At 38.9% G+C, this 17,241-nt stretch overlaps 2 protein-coding genes across 4 annotated transcripts in view; both read right to left on the reverse strand.

Annotated features, from left to right (window-relative positions):
- Window positions 1–6,011: 6,011 nt before the first annotated feature.
- LOC104957692 (protein SCAF8-like) lies at window positions 6,012–9,563 on the reverse strand. Of its 2 annotated transcripts, none has more exons than XM_010785348.1 (3): window positions 9,447–9,563; window positions 8,459–8,542; window positions 6,012–6,260 (listed from the first exon to the last, which is right to left on the reverse strand). In XM_010785348.1, exons 1-3 carry the CDS (start codon window positions 9,474–9,476, stop codon window positions 6,126–6,128), a joined length of 249 nt encoding a protein of 82 aa, XP_010783650.1. In that variant the 5' UTR covers window positions 9,477–9,563; the 3' UTR covers window positions 6,012–6,125. The 2 variants fall into 2 exon arrangements, with proteins under 2 accessions (XP_010783650.1, XP_010783649.1); XM_010785347.1 differs by having other exon boundaries at window positions 6,012–6,263.
- Window positions 9,564–9,799: 236 nt separating this feature from the next.
- Window positions 9,800–17,241, reverse strand: part of cnksr3 (cnksr family member 3) — a 49,297-nt gene continuing 41,855 nt past the window's right edge. Inside the window, exons 16-25 of one of the 2 annotated variants that reach the window (XM_010785350.1) lie at window positions 16,166–16,219; window positions 15,683–15,722; window positions 15,046–15,215; window positions 13,451–13,524; window positions 13,119–13,190; window positions 12,950–13,014; window positions 12,509–12,633; window positions 12,047–12,398; window positions 11,321–11,511; window positions 9,800–11,168 (exon numbers count right to left, since the gene is read on the reverse strand). In XM_010785350.1, coding sequence (XP_010783652.1) covers window positions 10,968–11,168; window positions 11,321–11,511; window positions 12,047–12,398; window positions 12,509–12,633; window positions 12,950–13,014; window positions 13,119–13,190; window positions 13,451–13,524; window positions 15,046–15,215; window positions 15,683–15,722; window positions 16,166–16,219 — 1,344 coding nt within the window. In that variant the 3' untranslated portion in view covers window positions 9,800–10,967. Of the gene's footprint in view, window positions 11,169–11,320; window positions 11,512–12,046; window positions 12,399–12,508; window positions 12,637–12,949; window positions 13,015–13,118; window positions 13,191–13,450; window positions 13,525–15,045; window positions 15,216–15,682; window positions 15,723–16,165; window positions 16,220–17,241 lie in introns of both variants that reach the window. The other variant, XM_010785349.1, reaches the window with a different exon arrangement.

A 17,241-nucleotide genomic window follows, 5' to 3' on the forward strand; every position in this document is an offset into this window, starting at 1 on the left:
CTACTATTTGTATTGCTATTTCTTGATCAACAGATTGTATTATTCTCCAATGCAATAACAGTACTGAAATGAAGGCTATAAGGGCATTAATGGGAGCCCTTTTTTTAAGTAACTAATATGTTACTGTTCACGCGTTTTGGTGTAAGTAATCAGTAAAGTAACCGAGTTACTTTTGAAATGAAGTAACTAGTTACTGGTAACCCGTTACTGGTTTTCAGTAACTAGCACAACACTGCTCTCCTGACAGCATGTCAGTATCATCTCATGCAGCTCACTGATCCAGTAATGAGTGACCCGACAGTGAAGAATAAACACATTTATAACTAGTTTAGCTTGTTCCAGAGGTAGATCAAATAGTTAAGTGTGTAAAGTCTAACTCTTAGTGTGTGTTTTGCTCCGCTCACCGGTCCGTCACAGCGGGTGGAGCTGCAGGATTTCTGCTTCACACACGTTGCATACCGCTATGTTACTGTCTTTTTCGGACACCTTAAAATAATGCCAGACTGGTGAAGCCATTTTGGCGAGCTTCTTTTGCCACGCACAGAGAAAAGTGTCATGTATTTTAAGTCATGTGATCGGCATGTTTAGAGAGCACCGATCGATCGTTGATACATTCGTCAGACATTCTCAGACACTGCACTGCTCCTCCGTGCAGAGTCTGCAGCGGTTCCGCCAACCCCCCTGACCCGTCCTGTAACACGGAGCCCGTTTCCTAAACCATGCTAAATGTATGTGTGTGTGCATAAAGTTGAGTTATGATCGGTCATAATAACACCGAATTTGGTGATGATTCAATCGTTTACAGTGAAATGTACAGCATACTTTTGGCCATAATCTCGCAGCCCTACAAATGAACTGAGATTTTTCACACAAAGGTTCTTTAGCAAGTGTGCAGAGCAATTTAGATTTAAAATAGCAATTTGAAGTTTGGATATTTGTAAAAAAAATGGTGTGTACATTCATAATTTAAGATTTCATTTGAATGTATTTGTAGTACTTACTACTTTCTATTTTATTGTGTCATTTGGTGGCATCAATGTGTGCATTTGATACAGATAATGGAGCAGTTGCTTTAGGGCCTCATATACAGTATAGCCCTTAAGGTCTAATAATGAGATCCTCGACACCCCCCTCTCCACACAGAGCCCCCCCACATATCAAATCCCAATTTAACCCCTGCCTATATTTAAATAGATTTGACCAGTGATTATAAAATCGGCACATTCAGCAATGTATTCACCGTTAGACATCGCTACATTATCTTGGTAAGGTACATTCAAGTTCATTTGAATTCTCTGTAACAAAATATTTTTTAAATCTACAGGTGCTGAGTCAAACCAAGGAAGAGGGACTGAGATGAGCAAAAAATGTTGGTCATGTTTCAAGCTACATAAGTGACTGTCATAATAAATAATACAGGTTTAAAGTTTGGTAAAAGATAAGACAACCTAAGACTGGAGCAAATGCAATAGGCAGTTTATAACCATGTAAATGCCATTAACATCTCAAGTAAAGACAAATCAGCATGAGCACTGATGGTGTCCACATAGAAATGCTGGCCCTTTCTTTTTGCATAGTTTTCTTATGAGGAGGTATATGCTTGTTGTAATGAACCACAATTACAAGCGGGCACCATTCATTTATCCACAACACTGTCCTGCAAATAGTTCACAATAGGAAAAACCTAGCGGTTAACATATTAAGAAGTTATATAATATAACATGCTTACATGCTTTACGCGCTTGGGCTTATGCAGCAACCTGTTGCCATGGATGCATTCTGGGTTTAAGCTCAACAAATATAAATTAATCTCTGAATGCTCAAGGAAACAATGTTTCCTGCTGGGAGATGTTAATCTTTAGAAAACAGTCTTATTGCTTACAGACAGTACTGTTGGCAATCCCTCTGACTATTTCTGTCTGTTAGATGGAGTATGCTAGAATGTCAAAAATTAACAACAAAAAAACATTAACATTTTAAGCCACTCATTAATACTTTTCAACAGATTGAGCCACAAATAAGAACACTTTGAAAATGCCATAAGCCAGGCTTGTGTTTATATAAGCGTTGATATTTTGTTGCAGTTTGCTTCTTATATTGAAAACCCACATGTTCTATTTGAATTGACAGAAATATATCTGGCTGCCAATTTAGTCAACACCTTACTGCAGCCAGAGAGGAGAAATACGAAGGCTGTAAAAATCAGTAGGATGTATGTTGGAATATTCTAAATGTTCCTGCTACAAAAAATGTTTAGCAAACATTTTATAAGATCATAAAATTACACATTTTCAGAATGTCTGCATCACCTGATCTGCTCAACAGAATTGGACAGTCAGAGCTCTAAAGTTTAACAAACCTCACTATGTTTACATCTGCACACCCTCCTAGGTTTTTTAGGTTGCACCAGTTAATAGACCTCGCTCAAGGCAAAGGGGTGTAGAACTATTCTGAGAATGATGCAATGTTCCCAGACATCATGCAATAATAAGAATAACAAAGATGATATATATCTGGCCTAAACAAGCATATTTCTGCTGAATTAACTTGGTGAAAGGCAGGGGGGACAGGAAACGGAGCGGAAAGGATTGTAGGCATCAATAACAAGAACCAGCCTTTGGACAACAGTCCCAAATGTTGTATATTTTAAAGCTTTGTATCTAACAAGTGCTGTTGAACAGACATATGCACAAACATATAAAAAGGCCTTTTCAATGCAGACATTTCAACTGGTAAAATCAGCTAATTGTGTAACTAATGTAAATGATGTTGCACTGAAGTGTCGAATGGAGCAGTGACAGTATTAGAGTGAGTCATTATGCACAATACCAGTTAGCCATTTTAATATTTACACCTGTGATTTTTCTACTGCGACATGACCCAATGTCAATATTTCCTGAATGAGGTCAACCCCAAGCACCTCGTGACAAATTACTATCAGACTCAACTCCGCACAACGTCAAAGAGGAAAGACTTATACTTGGTTAACATGGGAGTCAGAAAGATGAGGTGTCACTTGGAAGGGCTGTGGAGCCGGATAAGGTGGTTATTTGCACTTTCCCTCTATTTATTCATTTACAGCAAGAGTCAATAAAAAGCATGTGATGGCTTTGACAGTTTTGCCAAACAAAGAAACGGATACCCCCGAATTTCAGGGACAGCTGGTGTCATAATACTGCTGCCAGCACTGTGTTGGCATGTTATAAACAGGGGTTACATCAATGATATCAGGAAACAAACCAGCAAATGAACTGAGGAAAGCAAGAGATCACTTGTCGAATCTTATTATAATACTGAGGAAAGAAAAGGCCTCCAATTCAAATACTTTTTCTTTTTTCGGTTAAGCACATTAAGGCTCTGGCCGTTATTTGATCGTTTATGGCAACAAGCTAAACATTTACATAAAAAGGGATAATGTTTATTGTAAATGTAACTATTTTGAGTTTAACGTAGAAGTGCTTTTAACAGTCGATATAAATTATAAAAAGATTTAACTTATCCTAGATGAGCTTTCATACTTTGTGAATGTTAGTCACGGTTGTTTTGCTATCAAAGGTGGGGCCAGAGATAAGAAACGACAGATTGAAAGCGCAATACATTCTACTAAGTAAATCTCAATTGAGGGATAATAGTGGCATTTGACAAATGCACTTACTCGGGATGGAATCACGTGTAAATCATGCATAAACCAAATCATCTGCATAACATTTCAGGAGGATCGTTTTTGAGATTGTATTCATCACAGCCCTCCTCTTTCTGTTTGCAGAAAAGAGGGAAACAACTTACAACACAGTGGCAAGAAACTCAACGAGAGAAGATCATCTTTAGTTTAAAAGCAGTTGGGCAAGCAAGTTTGGTCCATTTGAGTTCTGAATGGAAGCCCCCGTGCCCATGTTTAACTAATTGAGCTGATCGGGCAGGACGCATGACCTGCTGCAGAGTTCCCGTTAGCCGGTAATTACCGGACTATGACTGGTCAAATATGCTGAAGACCAGCAAATCTAAATCTCTCCGGTCAAAGTGTCCGGTCAAAATAATTTCCATTTAGCGCAATACCGCATCAGTTGTGCAACTTGCGCTACTTATGTGACAGACAAGAATAGTCAATTCTAATGTCTAACACTTAATGTGGAGAAAGAGATGTCCTGTATGGGTTGATTGTGCGTTGATCTGTTGGTAATGCCTCGAGGTTCCGGTGGGCATGTAAACAAATGCATAATGCTGCGCTATACTTTGCGGCCTCACCCGGTTGCATAGCAACGCTTATTGTTTAGGTGTCTTTTAATAAGCAGGTAGTCACATCATTAGCTAGAACTAGCTAGATCTGATCGATATGGACATAAACGCGAGTGAAGTCTAATCTGACGGGAGAGAGAGATCAGCTGCTGCTGACGAGTCGACACGCAGCTCCGCATGATCACATGCAGCGGTGAGCGGACAAAACACACACTTCCGGTTAGAATATCACACGTAGCTATTTTAATTACCTCTCAAACTACCTAATCTAGTTATAGATATGTTTAGTTTTACTGTCGGGTCACTCATTACTGATCCGCGAGCTGCATGATACTGACGTGCTGTCAGGAGAGGGAGAGAGCGCTCCGTTTATTTATTTGTTATTGTAAGTTACTGTTCAGGAACGGGAACTCTGGCCTGCTGTTTGTGTGCTCTCAAATGAAAGAGCAGACCAACGGGTATTGAAATTGTTTCATTTCAGAATCAATGTGTAATCTGATCAGTTGCTGTGATAGCACTATTAGAATGAATATCAACCGACAACAATTAGTCAAGTGACTATCTGTTCAAAGTGGCAATAAACTTCAGCAAAGCCATCAGAATGTTTTAATAAAAAAGTAAATTACAGCAACTCTAAAAGGCTAGCACTTCAAAATAAAAGTTCAAGAAATAAAACATCAATAGAGCGCCAGACTAAAAGTAGAGTGCCGCTTGCATTTCACTAACCAGCAGGCCTAGCATTGCAATCCAGCATGGGGGGGGGGGGGGGGAATTGCAGTTACTCTCTGCATCCTGTTGCCCCATCAGGACATTAGACTATTGTTCTTTTCACCAACGCAAAATGGATGGAACTTTCAAGAATTCGTAATCATGTCACCAAACATTACAGGAAGTAATTAGGAAAAGTAATGCTTTAAATATATATATTAATATATACAAGAACAAAGCTAAAGTATTCAGTTAGCGTGTCACTAAGGTGAGCCAGTGGAGCAGGGTACAAAATAAGCCACTTACCAAATGCTGGTAAAATATTAAAGTGGCATGTAGATTTGCTTTGCAAGAGCATCATCTATTGAGTACATTGGAACCTACATTATGTTTTTTGGCAGGTCAAGAAAGCGTTTATTTCACGGTGCAGTGAAATTAATAGGAACAAAATTTGCTCTATGATATGCTTTAATTTAATTTAATAATGGAAATTGTGTCTTAAATACTAAAATATGTCAGCAGATTTGACATGTTCCTTGTACTCTCGCAACCTATGCTATGTGTGTGCCAGTATGAAAAACACAGCCACACCGTGTGTATGTGTACACAAGACATGAGTCACTGCTCCCCTGTCAAAACAAACAGTCAGTGTTTATGCAGCGTGTCACACACAACTCTAAGGGAACTAAATTACTGTGTCAACAAATACGGTAATGTATTAAATGTGACACTCAAGAGGTTTACTATCCAATGAGTACCAACTCTCAAAGATTCTACACAAAGTGGGTTTTATGAAGCCCCAAAAATATCTATGTGCAAACTGTGTGTTTACTGTGAAAGCAGCACTTTAAAGAATTTGGATCATATCCAAAAGCCAACATGTTAAATCACCGATGGCAACATGTGTCTTTGCATCCTCACAACTCCTGAATATAAATCCATGAGGATGCAGCATGAAAAAAGGAAATGTTCTGATTTGACTATCAAAGATAAATATGCAGTAATTACACCACAAACCACAAACTGTCATCAGACAATTCAAAATGAACTATATTTCACCTTCAACTTCCAACAAAATCAGAAGAGCAAAGCCAGCGTTGACCAATGCATTATAAGAATATGCAACAGCAAAATCCCCGCTTTTTAGGGTGTGTGGGAGCAAGATTACGTTTTTTAATGATTTAAAAATCTTCCATCTTCCTTTTGAAACAACCCATCCTCCTACCTAAGCTGGTTAGGGATTCTCTTATCTCTTTGTAACTCTCTCCACCCCATCCTCCTGCTTCACTTTCAGTGCTTTGGGGGAGCTGGGAGAGCTGCTGAGGGAAGGGGAAACGGGTGTTATTCACATCAAAATAAAGCACAGCAGTTCCTTTAGAGTACAAAACAGGACAAGAACACACACTGTCAGGAGATTCATTGTTAAAGACTGGATTCCTGGACTGGCTGTCAGGCCTTGCAATCCTCAAATAATTCAGATTTTATAATAATAAAAGAATATAGAATAATATTGTCATTCTTTGCCTGCATCCATTAAAATTCTCTAAGAGCACTTTTATAATTCAGGATGATTTTTAGCAGCTTTTTCTCTGAGAGGACCAGGTTTCACGAAACCAAGAAGGCCTTACAGGAATTACAGAAAGTGTCTTTCTGGCAACGAGAAATCTTAATATAACAAGAAATCTCGACTATTATCTATTAAATACCGCATATATTAGATTAAAAGTTATACGGAAACAGATTTCCCTGAAGATTGCTAGTATTATTATACTCTTTATATATCAGAAGATCAAGCAAATTAGGTCTCCATAAAATTATCTTCAATATGTATTTAAACAAACCCTAGTAACATCAATATCAAAGAAACACCGTGGCAGACAAAACGCACCAACAGGTTTCGGCCTAGAGATTATGACGTTATAGGTCAAAAGTTATGATGTGTTTAAATTCAGCCATTGCCAATGATTGATGCTTTCAGGATGCTTTACTGCAGCTGTTTTACCACGGTCACATGACGGCTCACTTTCACTCGATTTAAAATGCACAACCACAGCCCCAAAAGTCCAGTTTCTCCTGTTTGCCAAGTGTAACTACAGTCTTGTGTATATTGCAGTGCTACCAAACACGGGGGACTACACAGCAGCACTGTGACTGAGTGTTTTCAGTTTAAAGACTGGCAGAAGACGCAAGCGGCTGTGTTGCACCGTAGGAAAATACTTGCATATTAACCGCTACTGGTAACACCGTTTAGCTCAAATGTTTAACCCGTCCATAGTACCATTCACACCTAAAAGTAATTCCACGGTTGTTTTTATCTATGTAGATACAAGAGGATTAGTATAAACTTACAAGGGTTTAGGACTTACAATCTTTGCATTTCTTACAATTCAAAATGATAATATCTGTTATGAAAAGGGCCTGCTGCTATAACTAAAGCGAAACATGTGTTTGCTTTTGTATAGACAGAAAAAACAAAGATGTTTTACTTACGTTCAAATTTTTTTTTACCACTGACTGATTGAAAGTTAAAATGTCTTTTATTGCATAATCGAACTTTACTTTTGTTACAACAGTAAAGCTTATAATGATTCTTTTGAGGGCTTGAGACCCTCTCAACACCAGTGTGCTCTGTGAATATGTCCAACTGGCCGAGTGTTCAGGGTGATCCGAGTCTTCCACTACATCACGATTCCTAGATAATGTAATTTTTTTAAATAAAACCCTGCATGTTGTGAGGCGAGATAGAAACCAAATCTCAAACTGATCATATGTGTCTGTAAGTTTACTGTGGTACCATATGCAGACAATAGGGAAAACTATTAATCCTGTACGCCTTTTCATTAGTGGCTTTAGAGAGCGAAATTTTATATAACGTCACAAAATATGCCAGCATTTTTGTCTAATGTACTGGATAGTACATTGTGTTACATTTGACATAATGTACAATATATGAAGTGAAAAGGAGACTGCCACATTCTGGTATAGCAGTCAGAATTTTCAATACTAAAAAGCACAATAAAAAAAGTGCCAAAACCCATAAATTAGAGACTTCGAGATACTTATTGTTGACACCTTTGATATTTTTATCCTTAACTAGTCACACCATAGTTATGTTTGGAGTCCCACTGGATCTAGTTGCAGACAATTAAATACTCTTACAAACCCTTTACCGTCTTGTTCAAGACTGCATAATATAAGGGTTGTCGACGAACCAGTATTCACAGGGGTAAGTGGGATGTCTAAAACCAAGAACTAGGTAGTGTGGAGGAGTTTGTAGGCTTTTTTTCTGTTAATTTTATTGTTGTTGTGATGAATATGAGTCTAGATTATACATGTTCCTCTTTCGTTTACATGTTAGATTACTAAATATCTACAAACACGGCCTCCCTTTTTCTTAGTAACAGAAATGCTCATTTATATATTTCTCATGAGAATATGAAAATAGGTTTTGACCATTGATGACCATTTCTTTATTCCCTTTTACCTGCCTTATCCTTTATAGCTACATACTTACTTTTATAGCTTTGATTCCAGATTTGGTGATCTGTGTCATCTTGGCCTTGGAGATGGGTGGCTTGTACTCATTCAATGAGTACAGCTAAAAAATTGAAATGAGACAAAAGACAAAACAATGTGTTATAATATGTAACTACTAAAACATAACATAAATCACTAAACTAACAAGCAGTGGCCCAAAGCATCATCCCCTCTCGTCTGTGAACCTTAATTTTGAATATTTGTGGTGAGAGCCAACGGGTTCATACTGAGACGATGTAACGATAGTTGTCTTGCCTCTGACTCGTATGTTATTTGTTTTGATTTTATCATAATACCATACACGATGTAAATGCTGTGGAATCATATTCGTGTTGTAAATTACGAGTGCATGGTGAGGTCAGCATTAACCCTGATATACATTGCCAAAGCACAGACTTTCTTGTCAATGCATTCAAATGGGTCAGCTATTAGCTGTTAGCCTTCTAATGGCTAGCTATATAATTGAACAAGGTTATCTCAAGTCATTTGTATTCTGTGCAACAGCTACATTGCAGGAAGCTAACGCTAGTACAGTCAGATTTAAGTGGGAATTATTATCTGGTAAAAGGGATTTGAGTGCGGAGTAGTTCACGCACGTCCATATTAGTTAGTTAGCTCTCCAAGTTACGGTTTGGCTAACTTGTTGTAGCTAGCGGCAGCTAGTTAGTTAACGTTAGCACCAGTGTGGAAATATTTGCTCATTGACTGGCAACCAAACAAGATGTGTGTTGAGAAATATATTCTCTTCACAACTATAGATAGTACAGTTAATATAATTCAGAATCAGAATAGCGTAACGTTATCGCTGTAATGTTGTGAAAAGCCTGAGGCCTTGTGTGGGACTGCCCTCCTCTCCCTTTCTGCTATTTGATGCTAATGTTAGCATACGAGCTAGCGCAAACGTTAATAATAAAACATTTTCTACTCTCGGTGTTTTCAAGGTTGCGAAACGGGTAAAAACAAACCTCATTGTTAAATGATTTGACGGCCTCCATAGTGTTGCACGTAGATGACTGCAAATGTTTAAAGATATCACCTCAATAACCGGTTACAGACATGCATGCTCGACGTTTGGCGAGATGGAGGAGACTGCCAATATGGCGCATAACCTCAATAGACAATCTGTAGAGACCTGGTAGAGACCGACGACCCCTAGCGTCAGTTTCGGGAGGCTAAAGGAGTACCAAAAAGTCCCTTTGCTTTCTTGTAGCTATACAAGCTATGATCCAAATAAACATCACGAGAATTATTGTACACGAAGTCAGAATCATATATGTTTGCAATGACCACATACCATTTTACATTTTTTTGATAACACTTTATTTCCCTGTATACAAATAGGCACAATCTGAAATGTCTTTCATACCAGAATCGAGATCACAGAGAATCAATGTCACACATCCATGTACAAATATTCACAGTTAATATTTAATATGAACAACATATAAAACATAGTTTATAAAAAATGCATCTTTGTGCCTGGAGCTTGGTTTGGCCACCTTCTAGCTCTCCTAAACCTGTTGCTCTCTGGAGCTGTGGCTGTGCTTATAAGTGATAGAGGGGAAAATCTACACTATAAAAGCCTGCGGTGGTCTATCTTAAAGGACAATATTAACGGTTTTTTTTCCTGAGAATGATCAGTCATGTATTCTATGCTAACAATACTACTACATCCTACCTTAAGTCAAGTAGACAATATATGTTGGTATTAAAGTATTTTTCACGTCAATATAAAATATAAATTAAGTTGTTGATGTTTGTGTTTGAAAAATGCCAAAGCAGGTTTGCATTACGGTTTTATGTTCTAGATTTGATTTCTTATGTCTTTGCTTTAAATTACGTGAGAGTACAATCAATAGAAACTTTGACTCTTTAAAAGTGAAAACCCAAAAGTTATCACGACAACATTTATTCAGTTAGTGGTGGCCCCAGTGTTCAGTGTGGAATGATAAGTAGGATGATATCAGTTACAGGGCGAAGAACATGCACCAATCATTTAAAACAGTCGCTGTAAAACACATGTGTAACAGGCAGTGAAGGTGCATGGCACCAATAATTGACTGAACAGTAACAGTTTAAATGTGTTTACTACTGATGAAGTCAAAGTAGATAAAACATACAGTAAAAACAAGTGTTTCCACGCAGAAAACAATGGATCCATTATTACAACGTACTCCATCATTCCAAAAATATGCACAGGTTCACATAATTACATCATAAAAACAATCTGTAAAATGAGCTGATCTTACAAATCGAACAGTAAAAGTAATACTAAGACACGTTTCACATTTTAACGCGACCTGCTAATCATATAATGTCCAATAAGGAACTAAAAACACAACTCTTCATTGATCCAGTTACTTGTTGAATAGCACTTACAAACCACTGACATGGAACAGTAGTCTTAATTGAATACAGCAGTGTGTGTGTCCACAGTATGTGAGTGTGAGGTCTCTGAGTCCAGTAAAAGCAGTCACGAGGATTCCTTATAAACTGGTCTCGACAACAGGAACAGCAATGACTGACGCTGCAGCTTTTGTGGCCTCTGGTTCCACCTGCTGGTCATGTTTAACGCAGATCTCCTGCAGCAAGGGTCCATTGGCCTCTTTCCACTCTCTGAACTTTTCTGAGGTAAGCCCGGGTTCAGTCAACACCTGCTCTATTGCATTTAGGTCTGCCTCTTTTGACTGTGCAACAAAAGGAGAGAAAAAAAATAGGAAACAGTAAAATAATTGCACAAAGCTCCCCAATTCACAAATAATCGACATACTTCTGCAATTCACACACAAGCTGTAATGAAATGGCGTGCAATAAACAGACCATAAAACTGAATATTTACCTTTAATGTGCTGTTGAGGGTCCTGATATGGTGCAATTTATCATTGACAGTGTGGTTTTTACAGCGTTTTACAAAGGAGGCCCTAAACTCCCTTTTCGTGGATGGTTTACGGTCTCCTATTGGCGAGAGGCTGGCCTCTTTTAGACGAATATACAGCTTCTCCATCTCATCTGAGCTGTTCCCACGATCCCCTGCAACAAGATAACACAGTACTGTATCATCACAATATACTGTAACTTCACAAAGATTATATTTAGAAACTGTCTGTTTTATAACAGAAAACCTTACTTACAGGGGCCCTATAATGCTTTTTTAGGTTTTACCTTTCCTATAGTGTTTAGGTTTTTGTGCATATAAATGGTCTGCAAAGGGTAAAATCCCAAAGTTCGCTCCAGAGGGAGTTTCTCTTCAACACACTATCCCCTTCCTGAAACGCCTCCTTTGTACTTCTTAGTTTACTTCCACAGTGACATCACTACGCAACACTCATGCTTCTATTGCATCATCTAAAACACATACGTGATAGGCTAAGGGGCGGTCCATTTCTAAGCAGTTGACCAATTATATCTGCCTTGATAAACAAAGTTGTGAGAAACAGGAAATCTTCTCTGCTAGCACAATTATTTTACAAGTGGAAATGACACAGTAGAAATCTAAAATGCAATCTCCTTTACATAAAATGCAAAAAAAAACAGAATTAATAAAAAAACTAAAACAAATTCTCACCTTCACTCTCAGCCCCTGAAACGACCCTTGTAGCATTCCCCTCCGCAGCAGGGCTTTCTTCGTGGGACCCCGCTTCCAGAGAATCCTGATGAGAGGAGCTCTCCGACACCTGGGGGTCCTCCTCTTCCTCAACCTCCCCTTGTGGGAGCCGGGGTGAGTGTACTTGAACTGAGCACACCACTGCCGTTTCCCCAGTTGGAGGGGGTGCTTGGGAGACCAGGTCCAACCAGGACTGCCGGTGCTTGGCGAGCGAGGAGGTGGAGCTATGTGATGTCATGGTGCTGACGGGGGAGGAGAGTGAGCCGGTGGCTTCGCTGGGGACTGCGGAGGAATAGGGGGGAGGAAGTGTACCCTGGAAAACAAATTCACTACGGTCAGACTTAGTTATCCCACATCAATTCTAAGTTTGGCTAAACTTGTATTAGACTTGGAAATGTGCAACCAAATGAAAAATATACAGACCTGATTTGTGCTTCCAGGTGGGACGGGTGCATCCACGGAGTCCCTCAGGGTTTGTTCAGAGTACGGTGGAGGGGGAATCTCTGTGCTTTCAGCTTCTTCGTGGTCACTGGCTTCACTGTAACACTCTGCTTTGAAAACACACGCAAAGTGAGATTTCACAAGATGATACATAAAGCCAGAATCCTTATCTTGCATATTTCAGATCAGCCTCATCTTATTTCCCCTCTAACCCTAACCCTCTCGTTGTTGCTTAATTGACTGTTATATACTGCTGGTAAGTGCTGCAAGTGTTCAACAACTGCTTCTGTAGCAGCTATTGAATTAATTCAGAAAAGCATTTATGTGAAGCCTTGAAAAAGGCCCCTTCTCTAAGTAATAAAACATGTTGTTGTTGACAAAACATTCAAGAGCAGAACATTTCTGATTGTCATGGGTTCTCACCAACTGCCGTGTTTTGTTCTGTTGGCTCATACTTAATGGAGGCTAACCCGAGCTTATTCAACCACCTAAAAAAAAAGAAAAAGAGTATTCAGGTCAATTACATTTGACAAAACAAGACAATACTTTTTCAGGATGAATACATACAATGTTGAACTCTTGTGTGACTTACAGGTTCATGTCTTCATGGCTCTCAGCAGCGAAATAAAACATCATGACTTGTGGGTGGCAGGCCTTGAACGCACTGCATCAGAAAAAGTAAATGGAACAGTTTAGGCATAATGAAAGGAGTTTCTACTGGAACTTATGTAAAGTGTGAGATTAATGATATCTTTATTTCACTTCATTAATCATTTTCCGGTGGTTTGAAGTCTATAGACTGTCTATCTTTCTAGGTCATCAAGGTCTTTTAATAGATAACAGATATTTCCTTTTAAATTAGAACCACTGGTGGTGTGTGGCTTATAGAATCTGACTGAGATTAACCGGAAACTACGAGCTTACTGTTTCTTCTTGCATTCTATGGCTCGGTCGATCATGAAGTTTGCGAGGTCAATGTAGCCCTCAGCCTTTTCCGCCTGTGACACACAGATTGAACAACAGTGAGCGTTAAAACGAAGCGTAAAAAGTCAAAACCACTTCCTTGACAATGAAACCTGCTGTTTCAATTGCAGGAGGCTAACTTCTTCTATTTTCTCCCACTGTGTTATGATGACAGACTAGATCAGATGAGGACACGGTGCCAGTAAATCAGGAGCACTGGTTACATGATGGCAGTATCGGATTCTGACAGGGTTATTAGTGGCACCGTCACATTCAGGAAACTCAGTGACACTGTGTGCCAGTTCCTACAGAGACAGCTGTGGCAGAATGACTCATCTGCTGCCTTACAGTGAGTGGGCTTGTGTGACACAATAAGTGCTGTGCTGGTGATGTGTTAGAAAAATGCTGTTTCAAGATTGTTTTATAGGGGTTTTGCTGTAGTTTGTAAAAAGAAATTAAGCAACTACTACTGAACTGAAATAACATTAGAGCTGATACAATGGATGGATTTGTGCCTGTAGCTTTGTTTTGGCTTAATGTTGCAAGTAAGACACTGCAGTACTTTATATATAACTTTAAAAAACAAATGAAATACATCAGTGTGTAGATTCTCATTTAGAATAAAATGATGGATCTTGTTTAAAACATCTGTAAAAAAGTAATTTTCTTTCATACTTTCTTTTAAAAGCTTGCATGAGAAAAGAAACGTGTCTATATATTATATATAATCCAATATGATTTTTTTTCTAATTACAGTCAACATATATACAGATCACAATTGAATGCATGTCACTGTTTACTGCGTCAAACAGCAAACAGATATGTATTATTTACAACTCAAAAGAGTTACTGCCCGACTTCATTTTTGTTGAAAGTTCATGAATTTTTAACATGGTTTAAACCAGTTTTCTTTACCTACGCTGCATACCTCCACTGTTACAACACACACATGTAAGGTCCAATGACGCACTTGGTGTAAGCCTTAGTCACTGCAACGAATATGGGCATTGTAGTTTATTTTGAGACAATCCCAACTACATCATCCTGCTGTTTTATTACTCACTACTAGAGCACTAAATGTATACATCCACTACTGAAGATAGTCCCCTACAAATGCACGTATTACTCCTGTTTGCCAAAAGCTATAAAACAATATATATTTTCATGTTCAGGTTTTTGATCCACTGACAAAATCATAGCTGCTTTGTTGATTTGTTGACATAATAGAAATACAGAATATCCCCACCCTTATTATTTAAAACAGCAGCATAGAGGGAAGTATATTACCAATAATATTGTAACATGTATAAAATAAAATATATTATATATATATATATATATATATACCTAGTAATGTGCCAACCAGAAAGAAGAACATAGACAATTCGAAAGAGAAAGGAAGTTCAAAAGTTACCAAATCAGACAGAGAAACAGACACTTGAGAGTAGCTAGTGGTTTGCAGAACTAAAGATGCTGACGTTTTCTTGTGCACAGTGATGAGCTGCGTGACAGAAGCTAAACATATATGCATGCATCATAAAAGGTGTTTAACTCACCAGCTGGTTGTTGTACCAGTACAGAGCCGTCTTCTTCAGCACAAACCAGTACTTCTTCCATTTGATGCCCAGGAAGCCTTTGCTCTCTTTCTTCCTGTACAGCCAGCCCTGGTGGTCCGGCTGACCCAGCTCTTTGACCGAGATCCGCCTCCTGCTCATTGTACCATTGCCTGTGTGCACAGAAAACAAACTAAAACACTGAGACCTCCTCCGCTTTTTGTCCGCAGAGAAGCAAAACCAGTTTTGATCGCGAATATAGCGTTAGAGGAAGCAACAAGTTGCAAAAAACGAAATGTCAAACAGACCAAACATTTCCATTCCAGTCAAAATAGGCCAATGCTTTTGGTCAATAAGCAAAGAAAATTCTTAAAATAACACCTAAATCTAGAATTCAAAAGTGCAAGCCACATTTAGCCTACCTGTTCCAGTTATGAATCAGCAAGATATAAATAACAACATAAAATCTTGAGTTATCCTCTCAAAGACACATACGCAGAGGGCTTAAATAGCGAAGTGAGCAGAACTGATCGTGCCTAAAGACCTCTGCACACACCAATTGCCCTGCCACTTCTAAAACGCCCACAGAGGGTCGAAATTACAGAGACAAGGTGATGGGAGCCCAAGAGTGACAACTTACCTCCTCGAATCTTCCTCTTGGATTTGTGTCGGAGGGAGACCTTCAGAAGGAGACAAAAGTTAGGTCAGAGACGAGAGGAAGACATGTGCTAGTCTCAGACCTAAACGCTAAGAAGAAGAGGCTCTCTATAACATCCTGTTTCTCACATCGATTGTCACATACATTTTCAAGCTGCTGTTCTCTCTATCTCCCCACACACACATTAACACACCCCCACTCCTCTGTAACATCCTGAACTGTGACTCTCTCTGCTCTCCTTTTCTCTTAGCCTTCAACTAAATACACCAAGAGAAACCAGACTGCACAAAAACCAGCTAGGCGTATAAACCCCTTCTTCCTATAAATATTTAACTTTTCCATCATAAAATAGAAGAAGCAGAAGTAGTTGAGAGAGAGAGCAGGGTATCTATAACATCATTTGTGAGAACAAGGCAACCTCTGCCTGATTGAATGTCAGAATTTAAAAAAGGAAGGAACACTTACAGGGTTGTAGTCATCGGCAGCCATGGAAGGAGGCACAGATATGGGGAAGGCAGCCTGTTGAATAAAACAAAAAGATATCAACAGATGCTTAGGTTGACAATTGCACGACACACAGATTCATGGGCAATGCTTTGCTCTAACTTGACAAGAGGAAGTGATGTCATGGGCACGTTTCTCTATTTCTGTGAAAGAAAGGGAGTAGATACACTTCTTCTATGGAATGAGAATCAGAATTCGAAGAAATAGGTTGAAAAGTGAACCCTTATGAAAAGTAAGGGACTCACAATGTTAGTGTCACAATAATCAGTGTCAGCTGTTTTGCATAAAACACCCATCTACAGTATCCTAAAGTAATTGCCTTAAAATATATTAAAAACATAGACATGTTGCAATATTTCAAGCTAAATGGCCATTGACATTAGACGTATTGAGAAATCTTGGTTAGCATTATTGACTAACTTCCTCTGCATCCCAGTTCCTTTTTTTGTTAAAAGTCACAATTCTGGCTTAGAGAGACAAGGTTGACACAACACACATGGAGTACCAAACACGTCTCAAATAGCCAGTTTACAATACAGCAAAAAATTGGTGTAGAATCTCAACCATCCTTTACACATCTGTGATTTGAAACCTCTCCCTAAGCGTCACATTGAGCACTTCACAAGAAAACCCAGCCTTTAGGTCAGGAAATGTAAAAGCACAGGTTGTGGTGGTCGGGTCACAGGGTCCCCAGTTCAAGACTCACTGCAGTTGTTCGCATTCAATCACTCACCACAAACTCAATCTACAAATGTCCCCCGTGAAAACACGAAAGAAGGGAGGAAACTCATACCTGGTGCTCTAAAACTTCACAGATTCACTTCAAGTCCAAAGTACACAGTGCATATTAGTATCCTCTGTTACACTGAGTTCACACAATGACAGCAAAGAGCAAACTATTGCTAGTAGCTCTTGTTTAAACTAAATGTTTGTCTTTGTGGGAGTGCGTGTCTCGTGTCTGAGTGTCACTGTGTTGCACCACACAAATGCAGCACATCTTGTTTTCCGGGTATCTGAGTTAACAGGCCGCTTGTGGG

Source organism: Notothenia coriiceps, unplaced genomic scaffold, assembly GCF_000735185.1.
Source record: "Notothenia coriiceps isolate Sejong01 unplaced genomic scaffold, NC01 NC01_scaffold00027564, whole genome shotgun sequence".
In the NCBI taxonomy this organism is placed as follows: domain Eukaryota; kingdom Metazoa; phylum Chordata; class Actinopteri; order Perciformes; family Nototheniidae; genus Notothenia; species Notothenia coriiceps.